Below are 27,751 nucleotides of genomic sequence, written 5' to 3' on the forward strand. Positions count from 1 at the left end.
TTTACACAATTTTTTACACAATTTTAACATACTTGTATTTCTAGCATTATTCTAATGATCTTTCGTTGATGTTGTCTATTATAAATTTATAAACTTCGTAAATGAGTTATACAGTCCCTGCCCGTCGAATTAGGACCATGCACGGAAATTTCACTTTTATGCCTAAGAAAATTTTCAAGTAATAAAGTAAAATTACTCGTTACCTATTAGGTTTAGGGCTAATAAAGGTCAACACTTTTTTATTTAGAATTCGATACTCTACCATATTCTTGTATACTAAGTATAGCATTCCATTTAAAAAAATTACATTGACATGATATTACTACATGATGTAGCCCGTCATACCAAACAACTTTTGTAGGAACAGATTTTTAATAACTACAACATCTTCCGAGATATCCTGCTGTACTCGCTTAAAAGAGTATATCAAAATTCAAATGTACCTTTCAATTTTTCTTAAAAATTGGCGCGAACTTTCTGGACAACCCAATATATCAACACAATTTCAACAAGCCTTTTAATTTTACGGAGAACAAATTTGTAGTGGTCCTAATTTGATAGCCAGGGACTGTAAATCTTTGGTGGGATATTTGTCACTGGTGTACTTTTAAGTAGACTGAAATATTAGTTGTCAAGAAGGAAACGAAAATTTGTATCAATCAACAAAGTATACAGGGTGCGACCGAATAACATGTACTAGCGGGTTGACCAGTTCAAAAAACATCACATCGAGTAAAGGGTTTCGTGTTTCCCTTCGCTATATCCTGGAGCTTCAAACATCGCGTTACTCGAACACGACCAATAAATACCGTATCAATCCTGTCGCTACGCGCGAGAGGTTGTTTGAGTGGTCTTCAACCACAATTCTACGGGCACCGTGAGAGACGAAGTGATGAATAGAATCTCGCGACAGAATTGAGGATCCGCATGAGCAAAAGTGTCGCTTAGCTAGGGAAGTGTCCAGGCAAGAGTGAATCGTCGAAAGTATGTCGTCTGTCCCGGCACGTATTTCCTTTTCTATCCTCAGGGAGGGGGGCATAGTTGTTCGGGCCACCAACGTTCAACAACTTGAGGAGAGCTCGCGGGCGCCCGTTGGGCCCCCATAGTGGGGGCAGCGACATAAGTACAAGTCGGCCTTAAGAAAAGCCTTCATTCTGATAGTAGATCGCGATTCACGGAGTCGGTGAACTCGTAAAACGCGGCCGTGTGTCCGGCCAGAAACGGAAAGCGAGTATCTAAAAAATTCGTAACCGAAAAATCCGACCGAAACTCGCCGTTTTGCTTGGCCGATATAGAAAAGCAACACGTTGTCGCGTTGGTGGTCGTTTACGGGTGTCTTGCAGGTGCCGCCCCTAATTATACGTCCAGACGGAATCGTCGAACAACCCTGAAGACGTCCTGCTCCGTGGATCCTACGCTTTCCAGACGATTGACGAGGTAGGTTGTGCGAACAAATTTCAAGCTCTTTTAATTAGGTCGTTACGCGAGTGTCGTAGGGTGACGTGAGAATGTCAATCTTTGTTAGTCCGATAGGAATAATTGAGAAAATGTATCCAGGGTAGTAGTGGGAAAAAAGAGATGTTAGGAAGAAATATCTTTTGTTAACCCTTTGCGCTCGGGTGGCGCCTCTAGGGCGACATACGTAATTTAAAAGCGATTTTGCGAACGTACAATTTCGATTTCATTTATATCAGAATGCAACTAATTATTAATTGAAATAATAACACATTGAGTCATGAACGTTCGTAGATGTTTCTCTTCGAAGTAGAGTTTTTGGTTCCACAGAAATTTATTATAAAAATGGACTGGATTTGATTCTGTAGAAAAATGCCTCGAGCGCAAAGGGTTAATATTTGATGGTACCTACCTAAGAGTCTTGATAATTGAAATATTTAACTAACAAGGGCTTGGCAATCGACACATGCCGAAAAATTTGAATTTCTAGAAGTAAAGTTCATGGAAACTTAATCGAAGCGCCCCTTTCTACTTCGGCCTAGAAACGGCTTTAAGAGTGAAAACACACCCCTTCGAAATAATTCTGGTTATTTGTACTTTTGCTAGTAACTCTGAAATCATAAGAGACATTGGATACATTTTTAATATAAAATTTAATGGTTTTTAATTTAATACTTTTATGACACCATAGTATGAAATATAAAAAATCTATAAAACAAATGATATATAAATAAAATTAATGTATCAGGTTGTCCCAAAAGTTTCTTCCATTTTATTAACAAGTAATACATACGCAATATTTTATGTCTAATGTTACATTATTGAATTGTGTACGATTCATTTTGCTCCATTACTGTTACAACATCGATATCTAAGAAATTAGATTGTCTATTTATATAAACACTACCGCACAAAATAATTGAATGCGAATTACGAAAGAAACTTTTGGGACAACCTAATACTTGCAACTTATAAAAAAATATAAATAGGAACGCAGAAATTGATAGAAATGTATACGTAATGTGTATTCGTACAGTTCCTGATTCATGAAATTCTACATAATGTAAATCTGAACGTAGAATAAAATTTTCAATACTACAATGGCTAATAAATCATACTATCTTCAATGCCACGAAGACTTAAAGCGATTATACTGTATAAAGGTAATCCCACTAACTATTACAATAGCTAAGCAATTAATCTTTTCTTAGGGTTATGCATTAAATTTGTTGTTTTCTTGACAAACATGTACCAATATTTATTACCCATATATTCCTATAAATTTTTGAGTTTTTGTTCATGTTTTTATATAAGATGCAAGTAATTTCATTTCGTTTGTACACAATTTGTTATGGAAATTTATTTAAAAATGTAAACATTGTTCATATAAAAAAAAATTAAATAATAAACAAAGTTATACAAACTTTTTGTTGAAATTATTAGCTGTATAAATACTTTATACAAATTTGCTGTACTCGATAGCATTTTAACGTTTCATAAAAAAAAAAAAAAAACGAAATCATGAAACCTTTCTCGGAAAACCGTTTACATACTCGGATTCGGTACTCACGAACAGTATAATTTTTCACGTAATCTCCGGAGACATCGCTTTCTCCAACGTAGGGAGGCCCTTGAGCTGTAGACCCTAAAGTGCATGGCTTAATGCAGCCCTGCACCTTATCTTAAAACGGTAATTCTCAGAGAATACAACAGCTACTTCCTTGTTGCCGCAATGTTACGCAGTTATCCGTGTAGCTGCGACGCGTTTCTGAACAAGAAGAGGAGGAAAGCAGGCGAAGAAGAAGAGGACAATGACGGAGGGTGCATCTTTCGAGTGCTTTGCGCTAAGACCTCGAGCTTTGCTTCCTTCACGCGAGCGCTCCTTCAGGAAATGCTCTCTTGTTTGTTTTCTAAAAGTCTTTGACGAGATTGTCGCATTAAGCATATACCTGGAATACCATAATCGGATCCCGATAATTCCAAACGGTCACCGTGACCACCGTACATTTTATTATTTTTTTTTAAATTTTTGATGACCGACGGACGGGAACTCGACTTTACGCACAACTCGATTCGATAACAATCTTCACGATTAATAGTAATCATGCGTACATTTATCTAAGATGAAGAAATTAGATTCACTTGCTTGTTTTCTGCGCGCTTTGACTTTGTAATTGGTTCTATAAGAATTAGTTCAACGGCACGACGTATTTTGTTATAAAAAATCAAAGTCCTAAATCCCATTTACATTATATCCCAAATATTGCGCAAGTGATCGAGTATGTAGTTGCAAAATCAATTTTTTATTTACTCTCACTACTCCCGTCATTTTATTGTAAATATGTAAACAAAATCGAATACCACGAAAGAGCAAGAGCTTGGAGAACAGTTTAATAATTATCGTCGCGCGCTAAACCGACACAATTTCCACGAGAGGGATGCCCCCATCCTCATAAGGAACTTGAAAAGTTCCGTTTTTACTGCGACGATAACATTTTTGCTCCGGAAACCCAGTGATCTTTATTCCTGTAGATAAAATCTAGCACTTGTTCCAGGACGCGGAATTTCGTGAACGATGTGGAGTCAAAGATAACGCTCGAATAACAGTTCTAAAATACGTACGATCCAGTAATACGAGTCACTTTATGCGTCCGTTGGGTTCCGTACGTTACATAGAATATCGCTTTGGGAACCTTCGCATTCTAACGCTACATACAGGGTATTTCACGTATCTTGACCACCTTAAATATATCGTTCATTATACAGGCTGATCATTTTATCTGAAGACATTGAAATATCTCGAGAACTATGCATCGGATCAAAACAAGTGGGTAATGACGGTTGTTCGTTTGCGAAAGGGGACATCCAATGATACCAAACGCACCCCCAGGGGGTGGCGGTGGAGGAAAATAAAAAACATAAATGGGAACCCCCATTTTTCATTGGAGATTCGGATTGTCCAGAAAAAAATACATAAATTTGACCGAGGAATTTTTGTATTTTGGCTCACAGATGGCGTTATAATAGATACAAATCAAAATGAGCAAAAAATCGTTGAAAATTGGGAACAGCTCGAGAAATACACATCAGATAAAAAAAAAACAAATGTAGCCTCGGTTGACATTTTCAAAAATGCCATTCGACAATACCACAAATACAATGTTGAGTTGGGGTTTTCTATTGACGAATTGCAGATAATTCCCTCTCCTACCCTCAGGAGGTTGGGGTGAGGGGTCAATTGTGGTGTCGTTGAACGACATTTTGGAAAATATCAACCGAGTCTACATTTGTTTTTTTTTTTTATCTGATGTGTATTTCTTTCGCCGGGATTTAATACCTGGTTGCAGTCGGGCATTAATTTAATGTCTCTTTCCACGGATTCATTTACTGCTTCCAATTCTTTAATTAAGACTAGGCTTACTTCGAAAGATCGACGATTTCCAGGATCTTTAAAAAATTCGGTTGATACAGTAAATCTGCTAAACAATTTTATACAAAGCGAAACGCGTATTTACGTGCAATACAACGTCATGTAATACGGAGCACTTAAAGTTACACATTCAATTTTAAACCATGAAATCGTACAGGACTTTTCATCCTACGGGATATTTTTTATGATAAAGTGTCCAAAGTTATTACCGTGTATTTAAAACGCATCTTGGTACAAATATTTTTATAATAAGCGATACATCGTAGTTTAGATAGAGAGAACTACGTATTTTACGATTGATTGAATCGGGGTCACGTTTGCGTACGACTCACCTTGCTTCGTCCAAGTTGCCGCGGCAAGGACGTCCGTGAAGCAGCGTGAGTTACGCTTGTTTTTCACTATTTGTGCATCATGGAAAGTGCTCTCTAGTCTGCCATTAATTACTCGGGTTGTCTAAACTTATTCGCGTGTTATCGAAACCAGTTCGATGCGCCTTGAAATGGACTGAATCGACGAATGAACAACGATAATGGTGGCCTGATCGCCATTACGTGATTCAAGGAAGCTTTTCATAATTAAGAGCCGGAAATTGCCGTATACTTCGTACGTACCGAATAATTGTACCTAATGTCTGTTAAATTGACGAAGGACGCAGTGATTGCAATTCTACTATACTAGATTTTACACGTGTTGCGTAAAGCTGCGTTCATAAACAAACGAACGAAAGCATCTAAATATGTAATTTGCACGAATCATGTTATCACCGTATGGAATTAAGGTAGTGATTCTAACTCGAGCATCGCGCTAATATCTAACTTCTAAGCTACTTTCGACACGATTTAATGAACCGGTGGCTGCTGAGCCATCCGCATGCAAATGTTACTCGAAGCGCGGAAACATTAAAATACACATTTTTACAATGGCTTGTACGACAAGAAAGCTACATTCCTTAGCAAGTATTAAGGTGAGCTCGTCTAAACCGAACCAGTCTCGACAATTTTTTTTAAATTGACATACTTTTAACTAGTGTATTACAACCAAATAACAGTTCAATAATTTGTTAGTTGTACCATACTTGTAAATTCAATTGACATCGATAAAAATGTTCGATCGTTTGTAAACGATAGAAAAATTAAGTGTTTTAAGTGACTTGGAACGATTCAGGTGAGGGGTCATTTTGTGGGCATTTTTTTTAGGAAAGCACCTCAGAAATTTGGTCTCGAATGGTCACCTATGTACGTAGAAAAACCGAATGGTGGAACTATGAAACAATATATATATATATACATGTCGAATTGAGTAACCTACTCCATTTCGAAGTCGGTTAAAAAGGTGGAAGCCATGATTGCGTGCCGAAGGACTGCGAGAGGGTGATCCGCGCATCCCTGAGACACTGTAAATGTTTTAGCTGAAGGTAGGTATAAATACGTAACTTAATTTTAACCCTTTGCACTCGAGGCCTTTTTTTCTTGTATCTACCAGCAACTCGAGATGCTTTCTTAACATTCTGTTGCCACGAATGCTAAGTTTAGATTTACTTCGAAGACTCGTGATCGCAAACTAATTTGAGATTCGAATACCAGGCCACCTTTACCTCACCGACAATCACTTCATCAACACTCGGAGTCCCAAAGAAATGAAACCTAAACAAACATTATTGCTGGTTGATTCGCGACCGAGAGTCACCTCTCGAATGCAGAGGGTTAATTTCTGAAAATATTTTATTACACACAAAATTGACGAACCACACTATCCTCGATGGTGCATTCAGACCGTGATGGACAATACTTTCCATGTTTCTTACTGTTCGGGCCTGCCGTTCCAAGCGTAGACCCTTGCTATCGGTTTTAACAGACAGAGTCAAACACCTCAACAATAGGACCGTTTTCATGACTTACCACTCAAGCCGAGACGTCTCCGCTGAAAATCAATGAATTTCTGAGGGTTGTATCTCGAAAACTAATAAAAAGTGGGTGAACATATTAAAGCTTAATAAATTCGTCTTGAAAACCACTATCGCATGATCCCCCCAAAAATATATAGTTCCATTTAAAAAACGAAATTTCACCATCATATCTTTTACATTAATATTAGGTTGTCCGGAAAGTTCGTCCCAATTTCTAAGAAAAATTCAAAAACACGTTTGAATTTTAATATATATTTATTGGACTACATAGGTGCTATTTTGTGCCACAACCTTTCCACCTTTTAAGGGATGTATAAATGTTATCTGTTTTCAACCATTTCGATATATTCAGACCTGTACCACCTACCAAAAATCGACACAGACTTTCCGGACAACCTAATAACATAAAAAAATGTTGATCGAGGCCACGATAGAGATCCCATTTTATCCTGCAATTTACATAGAAACAATTTTTCGTATCATCAACAGTTAATGAAGTACCGCGACTGTCACACTTTAGCGTGGACACCCTGTATAAACGACACTATTCATGGATCACAGTATATTTTCGAGAATAAGACGACAGATTCTATCGCGCGATGTCTCAATTTTCACCCGAATGAAAAATCAAACAAATAACTAACATCGAGAAAGAAATTAAAATTATTGGGTTGTCCAGAAAGTTCGTGGCAATTTTTAAGAAAAATTCAAAGGTACGTTTGAATTTTCATATATATTTATTGAATTGTATAAATACCATTTTGTTCCACGACCTTTCCACCTTTTAAGGGATGCACCCATGTTAATTGTCTTCAACCATCCAATATAAACAGACGTGCACCACCTACCAAAAATCGGCACGGACTTTCCAGACAAACTAATAATAAATAGCGATTGGAGAGGAATTGCTACCGAATCAAATGAACAATAAAAATAATACGTAATTGCCCGAAAAGCTGTTTTTGAAAAACGAAGAGACGATTACATAAGATCATACGATGCGATCGAAACAGTTCCTGTGCGACGATCACGATCTTTATCACCGCTACTAATTGGTATTCCGATACCGCGGACACTGTGAACGTTATTCGAGCAGCGAGAACAGCATGGGAAAATCGCGAAGAATTTGTCTGGTTCACTAGGCAATCGACACCTTCGTCGCATACCATATTTCTAAACAGCTAGGCGACTGTTATTTTTACCGAACAAAGTTGGAATATAATGCGACAGGCAAACATTTCTTTTATGGAAAGCGTGTAACGATACGTAAAAATCGTCAGCACCTTGTAGAATTGATTCGAACGAAAGCGATATATAACTACGTAGAAAGTGTTTTCATTATCCTTGAAGAATTGTATAAAAAATATCAGACGATCTGAGAGGCGTTATTTATTTAATGACAGCGCAAACTCAAAAGTCTACTGTTTGCACGAATGAAAAATTATTAAAATGTGGATTAATAAAAAATAGGAGGAAAATCTATTTTTTTACAGATGAAAGAAGTGTATCGGTATGAGTGAAAGTGAAATAAAATAAATAACCTATGTCACCAAATTAAAGTGAAATGAATCAAAAAATATATCATACATTCAATAATATAAGTATATATGAAGCACTTACGTATTTTATTACGTATTTTATATCCACAAAAATATATACGTTTTTTTGGAAATAAATTATAGAATTTCCTCTGAACGATATATTTCGAAACGTAAATAACGTAAGCACCTCAGCTACATAAAGCTGACAGTTTTCATGCAATAAAATTATCCGTAGAATGCCAAAGATGATTTTCCATTAGAATTAACATATAATAACATATTCATGTAAATATAAATAGTCTAATAATTAAAATATTAGTTAATATTTTGTATAAGTTTTGTACTTATATTTAGGAATTTATTTAAAATTTTTTTTGTATCTACTTATATTTTATATTGACATGATTTACGATAAGCGGTTTTTCTTCTATTCGCTTCGAAAATGTGTCAAAAGTTGCTCAAACTGAAGGGGTCCAGAACTAGACCCTCGCCTGAAACACGTACGATGCGATACACGGGTACAAGTGTCACGTGTATCCGGTTTAAACGTTTACCAGACACGGATATCAGAAAACGCGCGTGTCAATTACACACGTACACGTGTAATTAATAAATTCATATTTCTTTTTTTGCAATTTATTGACTGTAAAAAAATAATTCAGAATAATTATAACCGTGTAATACGGACACAGGTAATTACTAAACGGATTTTTACACGACTTTACGTGTACACGTGAAACCCGTATACACGCGTACACGTATAAATGGAGGCTCTATTCGAAACGTTCTATTATTGTAGACTAAAAAAATGCTTCAATTCACAATAAATGTATAACGTGTCCCGACATAATTAGTAACCAATATCAGTTAAATGTTCTAATAACTGCAACGCATTTATTTTGCGATGTTAAGAACAGTTAAATCATTATCCATTTATTGTAGAATATTTCATTTTGCAATCCAGATCCTAATTTTTATGCAAGTATCCGATGAGACCGCCATTGTTTATTCGTTAATCGAAATTCGTATCTAGAAAAGAATGTCGAGTCGAGTGATTTCAACGCGTGGCAATAACATCATGGTCGAGTTCTACATTGCCGAGACCGCCAAAAAATTCGAAAGCGGCCGCTTCCGAATTTATTCGACGAGAAGTAGCAAAGGAGGGAGCATAAAAGCTCATTTCTATTTGCGGAGTCGATTCGTCCGTGAGGTGGTTAGCAACAGGCGACGGTGTGGCGGGCAGTTTTCGCACGCTTGTAGCCTGACAACGTATCCGACCGGTTTGAGATTTCACTTCCTAGTGATTCTGAATACAAATTGTAGCACCCCTCCGAGTAAACGGTCGGTCTCTCCCGCCAGGAAGGAAGAGAGGACAAACAAAACACCGAAAAGATGCGCAATTTGTAAATTGTTATCGGGAACAACCTGCGCGAAAATAGAAGCATTTGATAAATTGCAAACAACTGACTCGAGATCATTAGACAAAAGAAGAATCTCGCAGGCTTGAAGTATGGTTGAGATTGTGGTTGTCTCTTAAATGTGGTTCTCTATCCTCGATCTTATTATTACGATTAACCCTTTGCACTCGAGAGGTGACTCTCGGTCACCATTAGGTTTCACGCAGCAAATCTACAATGTCTAACGTTTCTTTAGGTTTAATTTTGTTTGGAGCTCGAAGTGGCAATAAAATGATTGTCGGCGAGGTAAAGGTGACCTTATTCTCAAATCTAGATAGCTTAGAATACATGGCAATAGAATGCTAAGAAACATCTCGAGTTGCTCGCAGAAACCAGAAAGAAAGTCCTCGAGTCCAAAGGCTTAATATTACGTCTATTTCATTTACTGTTCCAATTTCAGGGCATTTATTTGGTGAAATTATGCTGTTTGCTTGATTGGTTATATGGTGTGAACATACTTTATTTTTATAATGTTATTTCGATTTCTTAGATGTATTCAACATACAGAAATAATTGTGAATTGTGAATTGTGTTAGAGAGTACTCTAAGCAAAAAAAGTTCAATTTTTTAAAACGACCAGAGTGATAGTATAACCCTTTAAGAATAACTCGAACTGCAGAATCCAGACCATCGTATTAGTGTTGACTAAACAAGATGCTTAATTTGATTGGAAAACTTTTAATTTGTCCCAATATAATTGTTAACCAGCGACAAGCATACAACCATATCACATCCATAAAATTTCAATATATTTCGAACACTTTCCTTGAATTACTCGGAACGATCAAAATACTGGAATTCCTTCTTGCAAGCGACTGAATTTGTTCCCATAAACGATTTTTCTTCGCAATTTTACTATTCTTCACGTTTCCTTCCATACTTGGCAGAATTTTCAACGTTTGTCCCATCCTTCAGTTGGGTTGACAAATCTACCGTTAGGTTGTGGAGCCAGCAACTGCTGAACCTCACCCTTTCACCATGTGAAATAAATAAATGAAATTTGCACACACCCACGAGTCGGTTGATCAACGATTCGATACACCTGATCGAAGATACTGAAACAGTCGATGACAAACAAAAATTACGTCGTTTCTATCGACAGAAATTACACGCGTAACGAGTCTTTTAGAAAGGTGTCTTCTCTATAAATACACGAAACCGTATCTGGGTTAATCGTTTTTCATGTGATACAATTCGTAAATGTACCGTTGCTTCTTGGTCGTGATGCAAGTTTTTAACGAAATACATCCATTTTTATGTGAGCTCTAACGGTACGCGTCCGAATACTCGTTTGACCAACGAGTATAAAAGAATAATGCAGGTACGTCTAACAAAAGTGACTCTAATCGGTCCAAGTGCGACTAATCAGCGTGAAAGTGCACGAGTCCGTGGCCTGCCGTTCCTAATTGAGTTAAGCGAATGTTTCTTGCTGGAAACCACTTATTTCCATGAAATTGACTTAATCACTTCGTTAGACACAACACTTTTTCTTTCGTTAATTTCTACGTACATCGTTCTATGCGACCAAGAATATCTTTCTAATTTGTAACGTTATTAGAAATTGACCCGATTCGCTAATCTACCGAATGTAAATTTAATCGCATAGTTTCCGTGGCAATTTAAACGTACAGTGAGGTTGAAATGTATTCGTACAACAAGGAACATATGTATATACATTTACAAAAATACCCATCCATTCTATACGTGATTATAATATATTTTGCTCGTTTAATCAGTTTTAAAAATACATAGAATTAACTATTTTAATTCGCTTTAACCTAAACCTTCGTGCACATAGAATAGAGTCTTCTTGAATCAGTATTTATTTTTCATAAACTTAATTACAATAAATTAATATTTCTTGTATCGGTGTCTGGTAATCAGTCACCAAAATTATCACCAACTAATCATTGATACGTGATTAACCGAAACGCTATCAATAATCTAAAATATCAAGTACTTAGCGCTTCGTTTACATTCAGTTTGCATATTAATTTGAATATACGAATAAAATCAGTTGTGTAACGCCGGTTGAATCTTTTATTTCAGTTTATTTGAACGGCAGAAAACATGTCATCCGGTGACCAATGTTTATTCTGCGGCGTCACAGTCCATGGACTGTAATATGTACATATATTATTAAGTAAATCTTTCCATAGAAATTTATACATCATACTGAAATAGTAATAACACCGCGTGTACATTTTTAGATTAAAATCTTCCATATTTTCTTTAATAAAAAATAATGAAGAAGCTACTTATTTGGCCCAAAAAAAGCAACTCCCCCACAAGTGATCCGAGCTTCGCTCGAATTAAGATTAACACCTACGTCGGATCGACATTCGTGGATTTATAAAAATCAAGTTTTTTCCCTATTTTTTCCACCTTTCGACTGAACATATTGCAATTTGCAACCGGGACGTGTACGTACAAACGTCACGTCTGTTGTCGTAATGAAGCTACGGGGAATCCTTTTCTCGCGTAGAAATTTATGTTACAAAAATGCCTGTGGAATCCGCTAAGGTCCCAAGAGGTTAATTCGGTTTTCGTAACGCGTGATCGGACCCGAACTCTTATCGTGTTTTGAAATTGCTGTATTATTACATGGTCGAAATCGACGATCTTGTTACAGTTATATACCGAGATTTTTCGAACGTGGATTCCTTACGGTACCTATACTCGATACAAGCAGAAATGGTTTGTATTTATTTAATAATACATTGTCCCATATAATTGGAGGACCAGTTATTACAACAACTTTATCGATAATTTGAAATCTTTCTATAGTGAGACGCGACAAAATTCGAGACATAAGTGAGAACAGAATGTTTTTTTTCTGTGTAGAAAAATTAGCCAAAATTGTTCAGGAAATTATCTTCTAATACTTATCCATTTAATATTTCCCTGCCGAGTAGTAGGTTACTGTATTTTATCCTTTACGGCACTTTTAAAAGAGCTACATTCAGAAAATGTTCGTAAAAGAACTATGCGATGTATTAGGTTGTCCCAAAAGTTTCTTTCGTGAGCTGCATTCAATTATTTTCTGCCTGTATCGACATTTCCGTATCGATAAGAGCTGTTATCAGTGACGAATTACATCGTACAGTTACCAGTCATCCCTAAGAAAGAAACTGGATCTGTCCTTCTAACGGATACAGTTTTTACAAGACAAGTCGATTGTACACCGAATCGTAGGTATACAGTTAGGAAATTGAACTAAACCGCTGTTGTGAAACGCAGAGTTCTACTATACACAGTGATAATGACAGGAAGAGACCATTGTATGGAGTCAGAATACCTTGACTTATATGATTGAGATCTCGCGAGAACCACCTGCAGTTGATCCGACCTTCGCGAATGTCGGTGCAATTATGGGAAAGTCTAGTATAGACTCGGTCCATCTATGAGTAACGTGCAACCTTCGACAACGCTCAAATTGACGCTACTTATTGTTACGTCAACGCTTATCAACGCTGATAACTTATTACTTCGAATATTGTTCTTTTCTTTGCGGTGATAACATCTCATTTTACTTTTCGACTATTAACCCTTTGCGCTCGAGAGGTGACTCTCAGTCATCGCTAGGTTTTCTTTAAGTTTAATTTCCTTGGAACTCGAAGTGCGAATAAAATGGTTGTCGTTGAGGCAAAGGTGGTCTGATTCCCAAATCTCAAATTAGAGATCTCATCTTCGAAGTCAACCTAAGCATAGCATTTCTGGCAATAGAATGCCAAGAAAGCATCTCGAGTTGCTGGCAGATACCAGAAAAAAAGCCTCGAGTGCAAAGGGTTAACCCTAGCGATATAAACCTTTTTTATTACATGTCCTATCACAAGAGTCATATCCATTTAATGGAATCGTGTAATATTTAACAACAATTTTATGGATACGTTATGTTTTGATTATAAAGTGTTATTCAAAAGTAGTTTTACGATTTCGTTTTTCAATCCACAGGGTTTTGGTTGACCTCTTCCCTCTTTGTAGCCAGACTATTCCCATAGGAACCTTTTCTACATTGTCGAGTTCTAAACAGTACTCGTAGTACTTTAAATATTTAGTGAATCCTGTATAATTATAATAAGAGGCCTTGACTCGGTTTGGATCATACCATTGGAAAAGGTAGTTAGATCTTTGATTGGTACCTATAATAATGCAAAAAGTAATTAATAGCATAAAAACTTCTATTGGCTAAGGGTTGAAGAAAGGAAAAAGAAAATCCTACGAAAAATCGACCGTTTCTAACAGATTCATGACATGATATTACAATATATCCGTTGTACGTTAACCGATTTTATTGATGTTTGTTTTATTCGAAAGCTTCTATGCGATTCACATCAGGAAAATGCAAAAATATGTAGCTGAATAGAAATGTTCGTAAAATTTCTGAAGTTATAGGCGTTTAAGTAGAGTTGTTCTATGTATATCGACTTTGAACAGAACCATAGGTACTCTGGCACAGCTATCAGAACCACCATGTATACTAACTTGTATACTACATGTATATTAGTATACTAACATGTATACTAATCATATAATTATGTTAGAATAATTTCACATTTACAAATCAATATTGGAGAAAAATACATGATTAATTTAAATTTTCTAAATATTTTCATGATTAGTATTAGAAGTTAGAACTCAGCGTCGTGGGATGATTAATAATCGAAACTACTGGGAAGAGAGTGAACACGCCCGTTTCGTCTTGCGACGAATATTAACGTAAAATAAAACCAAAAGAGTGGCAGTAAATTATACTCCGGCGTTGTTTATAGAAAATTAGTTACCGTTACGAAGCGTCGAAGTCTAATTAACAGTCGTGTTTCGCAAATTGCGAGAGAATCCATATAAGGAGAAAAATTGAACAGAAACAAGAGCGTAATCGTCTCGAAAGGAAAAGGAATGCACGCAATAGAATTTTATGGATTTCTTTGAAACACCGTTAAACCAGAAATATCGTTGCCTTTCGTGTTCGTTGCCAATGCTAAGCTTACGTGTGTTTCCACGTTCATTTCATTCGATAATGAACACTCAATCGCTCAAGTTTGCTTAAATTCGATGTGAAAAATTAAATCTTGGAAAATTGCTTACACGTAAGAATATATTAATAGAAAAATAAAGTTGCGAGGAATGAACGACTATTTGCGGATCGATTTTACTTCAAATTAAATGTGATCTTGAAACGAGAATATGAAACTTAAAAGTAAACAAATGAAAAATGATAAGCAGATATAAATACGTAATAAATAATTTTTTTTTAATATTTGAAATGTGTTTTTTTCTCAAAGAAACATGTTAGTAACAATCTCTTCGATTGCGATAATTTCTTTCCGAATATATCGGAAAGTAAAAAGTGGTCTCGTTCTCGCTTCAGAGACTATAGCTAAGATTAGCATGCAATTATTCGGTCCAACAACCATTATTCTGTTATTACTCTCTCTTCGTTCTCGAAAATTGACGGGTACCGAGAAAGCATGGACAAAAGAAAGAAAAGAAGCAGTTGGACGCGTAAAAACTACAGTTTTGTAGAAAGTGCAGTATGTTGTCGGGAACATTTGCTCGTGTTTTATTTTAGAAACTAAATAATATCGAACATGGAGAGCGCGTGGACAATAATTAAAATTTCTAAAATTCATATAGTAATAATACTATATAACAGCTTAAAATGAAATCTCTCAATGGAAGACCCTGTATCGATGAGACGTTTTATCATTTTCTCTAATTCAACGCGATTCACTTTTTCTGAGAGCTTTCTGGCTTTTTATCGAAAATTGTACTATTTCACGTACGTTCGGCCTGAGTTCGATGAAATCGATGAAACCCTTTACATTTTGCTGCCGGACAGGTTTTCGAGTTGATCACTTTGCAAAAATGATTTTTCTTCTTGTTTATAACTATTGTTATTGCAAAATTCTTATTTTTTTCTTATGGTAGCCCGTTTAGTACGGCGGTTACAGCGGCCTGAATCTCCGAAATGTTGTCATAACGTGTCCCTTTCGTTGGAATTTTCAATTTTCGGACAAGAAAATAATCGCAGGGAGACAGATCAGGCGAGTAGGGCGAATGATCCAAGGTAACAATGCCAATTCCAACGAAAGGGACACATTATAGCAATATTTCGGAGATTCAGTCCGCTGTAACCGCCGTACTAAACGGGATACCGAAACAGGAGCTGCAAAGGTCCTTCGAAATGTTAATTACGCGATCTACGCGCTGTATTGACGCGGAGGGAGATTATTTCGAGTAAATAAACGCGTGTGTAAAAACTTTGCTTGTACCTTTTTCTTTTTGTAGCAAAAGTTCGGTTTCTTTTTAGACAGACCGTGTATATCTGCGTGCATCTATGGAGATTCAGGAAACTGAGGAAACGCCAGAAGCAACGTCGAGCACAACGAAACGGAAGAGAAGAATCCTAACGACACGTGACGAAGATACGCTTCGAACGCCTCATTGAAGAATCCTTATTCCACAAATGTTCCCTTCACACCGCAACTCACGATTCTCGTCTCGTACCTCCCGTCACGTGTCGGCGGCATCGTCGAGTTCTTGACAAGGCTGTCCTCAGAAAGAAGCACGCATACACGTACCCGCACTTCGTTTCGGCAGAATAACGGTGCACTGAGCGTCGTGTTACGCGGTGACGCTAAAAAAGTAACCAAGAAAAAGTGCAAAAAGAAACCGTAAACTCGGTCCGTAGTCGTAAGGAGACATCAAGGACCCAAGCGTAAAATGAGAAACGAAATCGTTGACTGACAACGAGAGCCGTCGATGAAACGACAAGTTGTATTTTGTTATTTCACTCGTCACCCGTCTTGATCAACGGAAATCCCTCGAGAGATTTTTAAGGAATTACTTTATAAAAGCGGATTTATTTATAACTTTCGACCGACTGAACTCGTTTTCGTTTCAATCACGCTGCAGGTTTTAAAAAAGAATTCCGTAGACGAAAAAATGAACATTTTATTGCCAACGAGCAAGAACATTGATTATCCCGCTGAATAATACCGCGGACGGGCGAATGTTCTTATTGGACTTTCTCGAGATGAATTGAAACTTAATACGAGAGTTGCGCGAGCCAAACACTCGACATTGACGAGCAAAGTGAAACATTTCGTGTGAATGCAACTCGTCAAGTTTACGAAGCCGTGACAATTAAAATAAGACCAATGGCTGATAAGAGAGGTACCTGTACACGATCTGCTTCATCTTCGGATGAAAAGGTAGTCGGTTTACTTTACTGACAGCGGCACGACCGTGAAAAAGGAACACGACGCCGATAATAACCGGGTATCCCGTAACAATCACCGAGTATTTATTCATGCATTTATTCATCTCGCACAAACTATCTACGTGATTTTAATTTTTCATCGTGTTGAGCGAGTTCACAGTGGGCACAGCGTGTACGCAACGACATAGTTGTCAACGGCACTCATGCTAGGCGATTGCTGGTCAAATAGTGCCGGGCGATTATAACGATATTACCGATCAGGTCGCTGCAGCGTTCTTGCTGCGATCAGAAGCGACAAAGAAAACGTGATAGTTATATATTAAGATAGAAGGAGAAAACAAAACTCAAAAGCTCAAGGAAAGTTCCTATTAAAATTTAAAAAAAAAAAAACCACGAGTAGGTTACGATACATACAGTATTACAGAAGTACACATAGACTACAAAGAGAGCCTAATATGAAGACTGAGGATTATTAGGTTGTAAGGAAAAAGTATATATCTTCTAAAAAGATTCTATTTTTTGTCTGTTATACAATAAAATCTATATAAAATATATATTAAATAGACGAGTCCTATATAAAAAATAAAGTTTATTAACATTAATATTAACAATATAAAGTTTATTAAGTTTATTAACATTAATATTAACAATATAAAGTTTATTAACATAGTATAATAAAGAGTATTACATATAAAATATAAAGTTTATTAAGTTTATTAACATTAATATTAACAATATAAAGTATATTAACATAGTATAATAAAGAGTATTACAACCTCGACTTACAAATTGAAGAAGTTTATTGTTCTGTCTTTCCTTATTGCGGTTAGTTATAAGAAGGATAGCCAGTAAGAATAGAGACTAAGAAGCATTAATGTAAAACGTTTAAAAGAGAAAATGTAAAAAGAGAGCATCGCATAGTAGTGCAAACTACTGCTACGAATGTACGCACTTTGATTCAATAAACAAACAAACAAACGATCAGAAGCTACGAGGTCCACGCGACTTGTGTATACTTAGCAACTTAGATAACATCCCTAATACACACAATTCAAGTTCGAATCTAACAATTACATCTTTAAAAGTTACATTTCTTTCTTCTTAATGTATAATATTTGTCTGTCTATCTATTGTCAGTCTTCTTAACACGAATAATTTTTGAATGTTATTATATTTAAAGTTCTCACATGTATATGTCGTCTTTCTATAATCTTATTTGTATACCCTTCTCAAGAATTCCGCTGGATATCTTTACTTTTTTAATTTATTTTCAATATTCCGACACGGAAGTAACTAGCAAATTGTGAACGAATATTTACAACAAACTCTCTAAATAATACGACATGGAAATATCGTTATAAAATTGATAGACGAGTTTCAACTCGTTTCAGACGAGACAAGTTTCTAAAATCTCATGACTTATCGTCGTAAATCGCATATCGTTTCTAGTATACTAACATGTATACTGTGCTTATATAGTAACTGTATCTAAGTTTAAGTTTTGTGTAGTACTACAATGTATCTAAGTTTAAGTTTCTTTAATTCTGTAATGTGTACTGATTGATTTCATTTACAATGTATGTATAATAATCCCGTAAGGGGTTTGATAGCGTGATAAATAAATAAAAAACAAAAAAAACGATACGTTTACGCGAGCCTAAGCTAACGCGAGACGGGGCATCGCTAGATTTTCTCTCTTCTCGAACTGGCTCGAGCGCGACTCGTTTCCCCTTTTTTCTCGTCCGCGACCTTCTGCAAGGTCTTCGAGCAGAAGTTCGCGAATAGGAATGCGTGACTGGACGATTTTATAACCCTTTTTCAATTACTCCATTCCTGGTGTTATTGTTACTGCCAGTTCACGGCGCAGTTTGCGCGAGGGGAGAAGAAAACTTTAACTCACAGAATGCACGCGCACCGTCTAAACGCCGCCTAGAGATTGTCCCCTATACCTTTCTTCTTCCCTTCGAGCCACCCACCTGTCTCCATCTTCAACACGCGATCCTCTTTCTCTTCTTTTCGCTTATGCTGCCACCGGGGCCGTGATTTATTCGACGTCGACTACGGAGAATGGCCCCGGCGGTGACGCAGGACGAGGCGGAGAGGGTTCGATAGCGGCATCGAGGGTTCCCGAGAAAACGAGTTATCCTTAAGGAGGATGTCCAAAGCCAGATGAGCCAATAATTTGTTTTGGCCCGTTTGCCGATGATACGCCTCGAGTCGGGGCTATTATCCAGCCTGAATGACGTTTTACACGCTCAAAGGAGAATTTCCATTATGGGGACGATTGTTTAGTTAATCGTGAAATACTTTTATCAATATAATGTTTAAGAATGACAAATGTTAACTTTTGTGGACACGTTCGTTGACTTTTCGATGTAAATTATATCGTAGCTGATCAATCCTTTAGGCACATCTATCTTATTTAGATAGATTATGCACAATATGCAAAAGATATGCAACATATGCAAAATATGCAAAATAAAAAATATATTTTGCGGAATCATCTAATCACGACATAAATTTCTGTCCAGGTCTCATTCGTCTACCTATTCTCTATAAAAATATGCATTTGCATAAAGAATTTTCTATGAGTTTCAAGTTGTTAATAATCTTGTTTGCCAAGCAGAGATAGAAAACACATGGAACAAATAAATTATTACACGATTTTGATTATGGCCGTTACTAAAATAAAATATAAAAAGTATAATTTATCAAAGTGACAGAATTTTATAAGAAGACTTCGATTTTATTAAAATTTTAGCGAGTATCAAATAGGCCGCAAATATAGATTTCAGGGCTTAGAAGCTGTCAAATGCAGATATTTCTTTAAAACAAGGAGAAAAAAATATTTTTAAAAAATTTGTTACGCTAAAGTAAGGTTTATTTCGTAGTTCTTAAACAGTTATAATTTATTGCAAGCACGTTAGTATTAGGTTGTCCCAAAAGTTTCTTTCGCTTTATTAATAAGTAATAGATACACGATATTTTATGTTTTATGTTACATTACTGAATTGTGTACGATTCATTTCGCTTCATTACTGTTACAGCATCGATGTCTAAGAAATTAGATTATCTATTTATATAAACACTGGCACAGAAAATAATTGAATGCAGCTCACGAAAGAAACTTTCGGGACAACCTAATATACTCTTCCTGTGAAGTTAGTCATTTTCAAAATGTTGAACAATACTTCTAAATATTGAGATATTGCAGAAGACTACAAGATGTCTTAATTTTAGTAAAATTGTACATTTTGCTCTAAAAAGTGTCCGATTTGAAATTGAGTAGCAACATATTATATTAGCACTCGTACTATCCCTTTATAAATCCGTGCAACTAAGAAGTCTCTTTGATTTGATTTAATCCCACAATTAATCCCATAATCGAATTAGACCATAAAATGGACCGTTGATGCCTCGCAACCATAGTTTGACCACAATGAGAAATTCTGGGAGTACGGAATCTTCAAGTTTTGTGGAAAACAGAGAAACAAAATGGTACCTATGTAATTCGATACATCAAAAATTCAAATGTGTCGCGTTTGAGTTTTTCTTAAAAATCGGCACGAACTTTCCAAACAACCCAATACTTATACGGGGAAATCACTAGATCCGAACAGAAATATTCATGTTCTTTTTTATTATTTTCAGTCACGATGAGGACGTCACTGGTATTGCTGGTATCCGTCGTAGCTTCCGCGACGGCAATGCCCCTTCGGGACACCCTGAACGCTGGATTGTTTCCGCGGAACAAGGACGTGCTTCCAGCTTCCACGAAAACAGAGCCTGTCACCGCCAAGGACGCGACGAATCAACCGACAAAAAAGCAATCAGAGAAGACCGACGGTGGAACGAAAGATTGGCGAACCACGCCGCTGACTTCGATCCCGAGCCAAGATGATCGAGCGGATACCAAGCAGGACGCTGCCCAGAAGCAGCCTAACGAGGGCAAGGAGAAAACCGCCAAGAAGAATCGGAAGCACAAAGCCATCTTCGTTAACTATCCCATCGTCTCGGAGCTACAATACTCCGACGTACCGTACGACATCGATTACAGCGACAACAGCTTCGATACCGACGAGAGGTCAGCAGCGGACGCTAACAGGTACCAAGAAAGCGACATCTTCTACATTCGGCTGCCACCTACGCCCTACATGTTCGTCCCGGGTCTGGGCTACATTTCGAATCCTCCCACTTACTCGACCTCGAATCTTCATCCGCAAATACCGTTCACGAGGCCCGCGAGACCCAAGCCTGTCTATCGACAACCCGTTAACCCTTTCATCAAGCTGCCGATAGATTTCGTGAGCAACGGGAAGCCAACGTCGGTCTATCAATGGCAGAAGAAGCCTGCCAAAAAACCGAGCGACACTCCGATCACGAATCTGGACAGCCTATCGGCGGAGTTCGTAAGCAACGGGAAACCGACGTCGATCTATCAGTGGCAAAGCAACGCGAAGCCGATCAATAGACCCGACGATTTCGTCCACAACATGGACAAGGGACCGTACAGTTTCAACGGGAAACCGACTAGCTTCTTCCTGCTGAAATCCGATGGAACGTCGTCGGCCCAACAATCCCTTCGCTACTCGGACTACGAACAAGATAATTCTTATTATTGAAGACCGCGAGCCGGAGCTCGTTGCCATCGACACGTGAAACGATTACCTGGGATTGTAGAAATTGGTAGCCTCGTTCGCATTTCGAACGACGATCCGGAGTATCGAGAATTTGAGGAGTATGCGTACGAGGAATGCTGGCTCGCGAGTCTCGTCGAATCGTTGCTTCGCGATGAATGGGTGAGTGCGGGCTAAGGATGCGAACTCGAGACGTCGAGTTAGGAGGTTTACATGCTGACAATTTTCCGGCATGACAACTATTTCACCCATTCACTGTCTAGGAAAAGCGTTTTGCCTTGGCCGCCAAGATTTAACCATTTGCACTCGAGAGGTTTCCTTTAGGTTTCATTTCTTTGGAACTCGAAGTGCCAATAAAATGATTGTTGTCGAAGCAAAGGTGACCTGATTCTCAAATCTACACAAGTCTATAAATTTATAAGTCTCAAGTCTATACATTTATAACGAATGAAAATAAACAGATTATTAGCGCCACGAGTATCTTCCTTTCACGATACCAATATTAGTGGCGTCAGTTTAGGTTTTCAATTGTCTAACCCTTTGGACTCGAGATGTGACTCTTAGACACCACTAGGTTTTCTTTAGGTTTCATTTCTTTGGAACTCGAAGTGCCAATAAAATGATTGGCGTTCCGGCAAAGGTGACTTGATTCTCGAATCTCAAATTAGAGATCTGATTCGAAGTCAATATAATCTTAGCATTCGTGGCAATGGAATGCTATTTAATTTCCACTTAACTTATTTACAATTTATTTATATATTTATATAGATGAGAATATAATTTAAATTTTCAATTTTAACACTTTATCTACCGGGCTATTTAGAAACAGTCTTTCATTCAAAAAAGAATTTTCTACGGTAGCATATGCCAACCTAGGCAACATACAAAAATTTTGTAGAAGAATTTTTTTAGGAGTTTTTCAATAATAATGGCGGCGCTCCTGTCTACACAAATTTCTGTTCGTTCAGGTAGTTGTTCCCCGTTGAAATTTTCAGTTAATTGACCATCTACTTTACGCTTTTGATTAATTTTCATTAATCGTACCTCGTAATGACAAAATTCTAGGCTATTGCGCGGATGACCAGGGTTCGAATCCCCAAGTTGCATATCTTTTTTTTAAGTAATTGATCTTTTTTTATTTATTACATTTTTACACATAACGCCACTGATTTATTTTCTACTAATTTTTAAATAAAATATCTTTATTTGGGAGAAATTGTAACAAATAAATAAATAACATATTTCAGGAAGTTTTAAAGAAAATTTAGTGGTTTTTTAACTTGCGTCACAGCTCTGCAGTGCGATCAGCTGACTGGAATAAAAATGACGCGCACTAGAAATCACGTATCTGGGTATCAAACCTTAGGTTGCGAAATGACGAGAGACTATTTGATTTGATGTGTGGAATTCATCCTGAAAAAGATTCTACATTCTCATTAGCATCCTGTATATACAGTTTTTCGAGACATTGGCGCGGAGTATAGACATTAAATTTATTAAAATCGATTTCGACTTATCAAATTTTTAAACTTTGTACAAGAAACAGAAAAGATGTACAGTGCTTCTATTTATGTTAAATGAAACTTAATATTTGTTCATGAATAATGTATTTATTTATAAAAGGTTTGTTTCTTTGTAGCAGTTGTACGAAAAAAGGTTGCAAAAAGGTTGCAAAAATGTTTAAATACATACATTTTTGTGTCCATAACGATCGACAATTGCAAGAACATTTTAATATATAAGTTTTAAGAGTTTATACTAAGGAATTGAAGAAAGTTGTAAAAATGTATAAATTCGTAACTTCCGTAGGTTTGTAACAAATGTACAAGGAAGTTGTAATGAACTGTTGAATCAAAGTTTTCGCGTGTTTATAAGTTATATAAATATACAAATTTGTAAATACAAATTTACGAAAAGATTATTGATCTAAATTTTATAAAAACAACAATTCACAATTACAATTTCAAATATAATCATTTGATGAGTGAAAATTAATGTAATTAACCAAAAGACAGATAAATCTGATGGCTAGTTATTGAATACGAATAATGCACCATCAGAGAAAGTTATGATCAATTTAGTTAACAGTTGTCATTACGGATTACCTATTTCAATCGTAAATTTTAATGGTTTCTTTGATTAAATTTTGTTCAATGCCGTACCTAGATGAAAAGAAGTACTTAACTGTTATGTTTATTATACAATTGTATATAAGTAACTTACTTCTTAATAAGCATTTATCGTTAGACTGTAAATAGGTCATGATTAGACTGCGGATATTTATGTATTTATGCCAAGTGGAAATATGTATAAGTATATCCATGAATGCAAAAATATGTAAACTATCAAAAATAAAATACATGTTACACTGTTCAAATGATAAGGCATACTCTCTATTCTTTACCTAAATCTGTAAAAATACGAATTTGCATAAACATTCGCAGTCTAGTCATGACAATAGTATTTAATCATAGTTTTCAAAGAATTGTATTTCAATAGAATGCACAGACCGATAAAATGGAATATGTTCTATTCTTCCTCATTGACTCTCGTGAGAAATCACGGGTGGTGTCAAACTCGACTCAACAATTGAGTTGCTGGAAAATTAAAGGTATCAATTATAAATTACATTTTACAATCCACGACAATTAATTTTCCAGCATCGATTAAAAATATCGTTAGCATGCGAAAAGGACGAACCGTATTTATTAAATCACTATCGTCGCCTATTAGTAACCGTACACATTTTTTGTCTAACAAACACATGCGTAACTAAATAATAGAGAACCGCTAAGTTTAAAGAAATGTTGAAGTTACAGCACTTACGTGTTCAGTTGTTTTTAACATGGTCATTGTGACACGATTCTTCGACGCTGCTGAGTTCACTGTTCTCGTGTTACAATGGTATTAAGTGCTTTTAACCAAATATGAACGTCGATATTTAGAGATTGTAATTCGTACATTCGAATACGCTGTTTATGATTCTGATAGAAAAATTAACGTGAACGTGACTATTATCGTGTAAGGATTGCACCTTGAAAGCCGGGCTATCGAGTATTTCGAGTGAACCAGCGCAAATTATCGCTAGTATAATGTACCCGATCATTTCGATGGGTGTAACTGCTTTTTATACGCTACATTTGAAACGGTGGCTCTACCTTGGCCCAACTCAACAGGTTTTGCCATTTAATAGCTCTGTTTCATTGCAAAAATATTTATTACCACGCCCAACAAGGGATTCGTTAAAACGGTTGAATTTATGTTTGGAAGGTAGAGTGGAAACCAAAGCAACGACCATCAAATTTATCGTCCTCCAAGTCTGGAATTTTCCCTCGGCTCCTGTGTCGCTCGATAATTCACCCCGTTACCATGAATTTATTGCGCCCATTTAAATGGTATTATTATACTTCCTTTCCAATTGAGTACTCCACATCGAGCAGACGTGTAATTATTCTTAAATGTATAGCTATTATTTATGAAGTATCCATATTTACATGCCTGTTTATGCGTCCATTAATTAAGGATCACGTAACCGTATATTTACATAGGTAACGAATTGCATCGAGTATTAGGATGCCTGTTTGCTCAAGAGTTAGCGTAACGTATATGCAACTATATACATATATATTAACTGTCAATCGTTTTGTGCAACGGCAGAGATCGTGATTGCGAAGCGTGTAATGTTATCGTAGCGTTTCGTATCGTAATCTTATATTCATTTGCAAGTCGAAGTCATACAGTGGGTGTAGAATGTAATTCGTACACCGATCAATTTCCCAAAAAAACTTTGTGAAATTGTAGTTTCTTAACTTCTTATTTTTATAATCAATGATATTTCAAATATTCTCGGAAGTCTCTAAGATAGATATAGTCTAAACAACATTTACTAGTTGATATAATTTGTGAAATTAACGAAAAAATGCGAAAAGTGGGTAAAAGTATAGAAGCAATAAGTATTTGTACGATTCTTATGACGAAGCATTTACAGTAGAGTTTGTAACGTAAACACGTTAGTTTACTGCTCCGTACGAATTAGAAAACAACAAATTTCCAGTAAAGTACTTTTAAAAATGGCTCTAATAGATGAATGGTAATCCCATCCCGAATAACATCGACAATTAGTTAATTTAACGCTTAGAAGAGTTACAATAATTATAAAATCAAAAGGAAATCCCACGAAGGAAGTATTCTATACTTATAAATGGACTGCGGAACTTTATGCAAAATAAAATCTTCGCGAACGTGCCTACAAAAGTTTAACTTAAATAGGAATTTATTTTATTCTGCAAATATTATAACATGAACCTTTCCTTCAATCTTTTTTATGTTCTTGCATATTGTTTGCGTTTTGTAGTTTCTTGCACATTCAAATTTCCTATAAATGCATAAAGATCCGCGGTCTACTTATAAATTAATGTAAATTTCTTTTTTCTTTTTAATGAAGTTTTAATAATTAAACAGTCGTGCGAATACTTATTCCTTCGATATTTCTATCGATTAATTGTTTTTTTTCTTTTTTTTGTTAATTTCGTAACTTACATAAATAGCTATTTTTTTTGTAATCTATCTATTCTAGAGATTTCCGAGAATATGTAGAATGTCTTTGTTTATAAAAAGTAAGTTAATAAACTACAATTCTACATCGTTGTTTTTGGAAATTAATCGGTGTACGAATACTTTCTACACCCACTGTATTTGTATATTTTCGTGTCGACAATGCGACGTTCTATACCTTGTAAATATGTGATAAATACAGAAAACTTAAATCGATTCAACCATTTTTCTTTCAAACCACGAAACCGAAGCGTTCGTATTTTCCTTGAATCCTTAACATCACGGGTTGGCTGCGTCGACAAGAAGACGTGTTTCATATGTTTCCCCCTCTCACGTAACACAAATATTGACTTGGGACGCGAGTCTGCACGGGATTATATTCTGTCTGGTTGCGGAAGCACTCTCGGAGATCTATGCTACTTACTCAAAGAGATTCAATTCATAGATACCGGCAGTACCATTCCCTTCGTCTCGAGGATACCGACTTTGGGTGGAATCTCGATTTAAGCTCGCATCTCGTTTGGGGACGCGGCGTCGGAATAAGAATTCGATCATCCGATTTTGTAAATACTTCTAGTACCCTTCTAGCACCCTTCTAGTACCTTAAAATCGATGTATCGGTTTTGCGACTTTTGCGAGAAATACCTTACAATTTCAGCATACATATACGTATACACAAGGGATTACTTTTAATTAAACGAATGCTGGAAGTAAAACTTATTCGTGCCGAACAGAAACATAAATGTTTAAACATGTACCGTATTACTTTCAATTAAAATATTTGTCCTCCTCGAAAACTAATTAAAAATTTAGTGTATATATGACAGGCCAGTGAATTCGTTTTGAAAAGTACCATCAAATAGTCCGAAACGAAATATTAACTCGATTATTTTATATGGTCGTGTTTATATAAATGGACAATTTAATTTCATAGATATTCATGTTGTAACAGTAATGGAGCAAAATGAATCGTGCACAATTCAGTAATGTAACATAAAACATAAAATATTGTGCATCTGTTACTTATTAATAAAGCGAAAGAAACTTTTGAGACAACCTAATACTAACGCGTTTTCAATAAATTATAACCGCGCCCCATTTTACCATGCAATTTCCATATTAACAATTTTGCATACGGCCGATAGCTTTGGAGTTATAGCTTTATAACAAATGACGTGGGACACCCTGTATACATATCCAACTATAGTAGGGTGCAGCAATGTAATCTAAGCATGAGAGTTTCAACTCCAAGGCAAATACCACGAAGTAGTGTTTTAAAATTATACGAACGTACCAAATTTTTTGGATAGTTATAAGACGAAACAAACACGAGAGATAAACAAATGGTTTAAAATCAAAGAATTCAAGAATATAATTGTTCGCAGGGGTTTCTACTTATTTATGAGCTAACCACCGTTCCACCCACACATTAGAGGTTTAGAGTTTAGCCACCATCCGACCTCCAGTTCGAAGGACCTTCAGATCCATTAAAATTAAATTAAATTGAAATTTAAAATTAAATTAAATTGAAATTTAAAATTAAATT

The 27,751-nt window shown here is 36.2% G+C and overlaps 1 protein-coding gene across 1 annotated transcript; it reads left to right on the forward strand.

Annotated features, from left to right (window-relative positions):
• The first annotated feature begins 1,190 nt into the window (after positions 1–1,190).
• On the forward strand, positions 1,191–27,671 carry LOC128881055 (uncharacterized). Its single transcript, XM_054131724.1, has 2 exons — positions 1,191–1,437; positions 20,666–27,671. The coding sequence occupies exon 2, from the start codon at positions 20,671–20,673 to the stop codon at positions 21,634–21,636; it is 966 nt and encodes a 321-aa protein (XP_053987699.1). The 5' UTR covers positions 1,191–1,437; positions 20,666–20,670; the 3' UTR covers positions 21,637–27,671.
• Positions 27,672–27,751: the final 80 nt, after the last annotated feature.

The sequence above is a fragment of the Hylaeus volcanicus genome, chromosome 8 (assembly GCF_026283585.1).
Source record: "Hylaeus volcanicus isolate JK05 chromosome 8, UHH_iyHylVolc1.0_haploid, whole genome shotgun sequence".
NCBI lineage: Eukaryota > Metazoa > Arthropoda > Insecta > Hymenoptera > Colletidae > Hylaeus > Hylaeus volcanicus.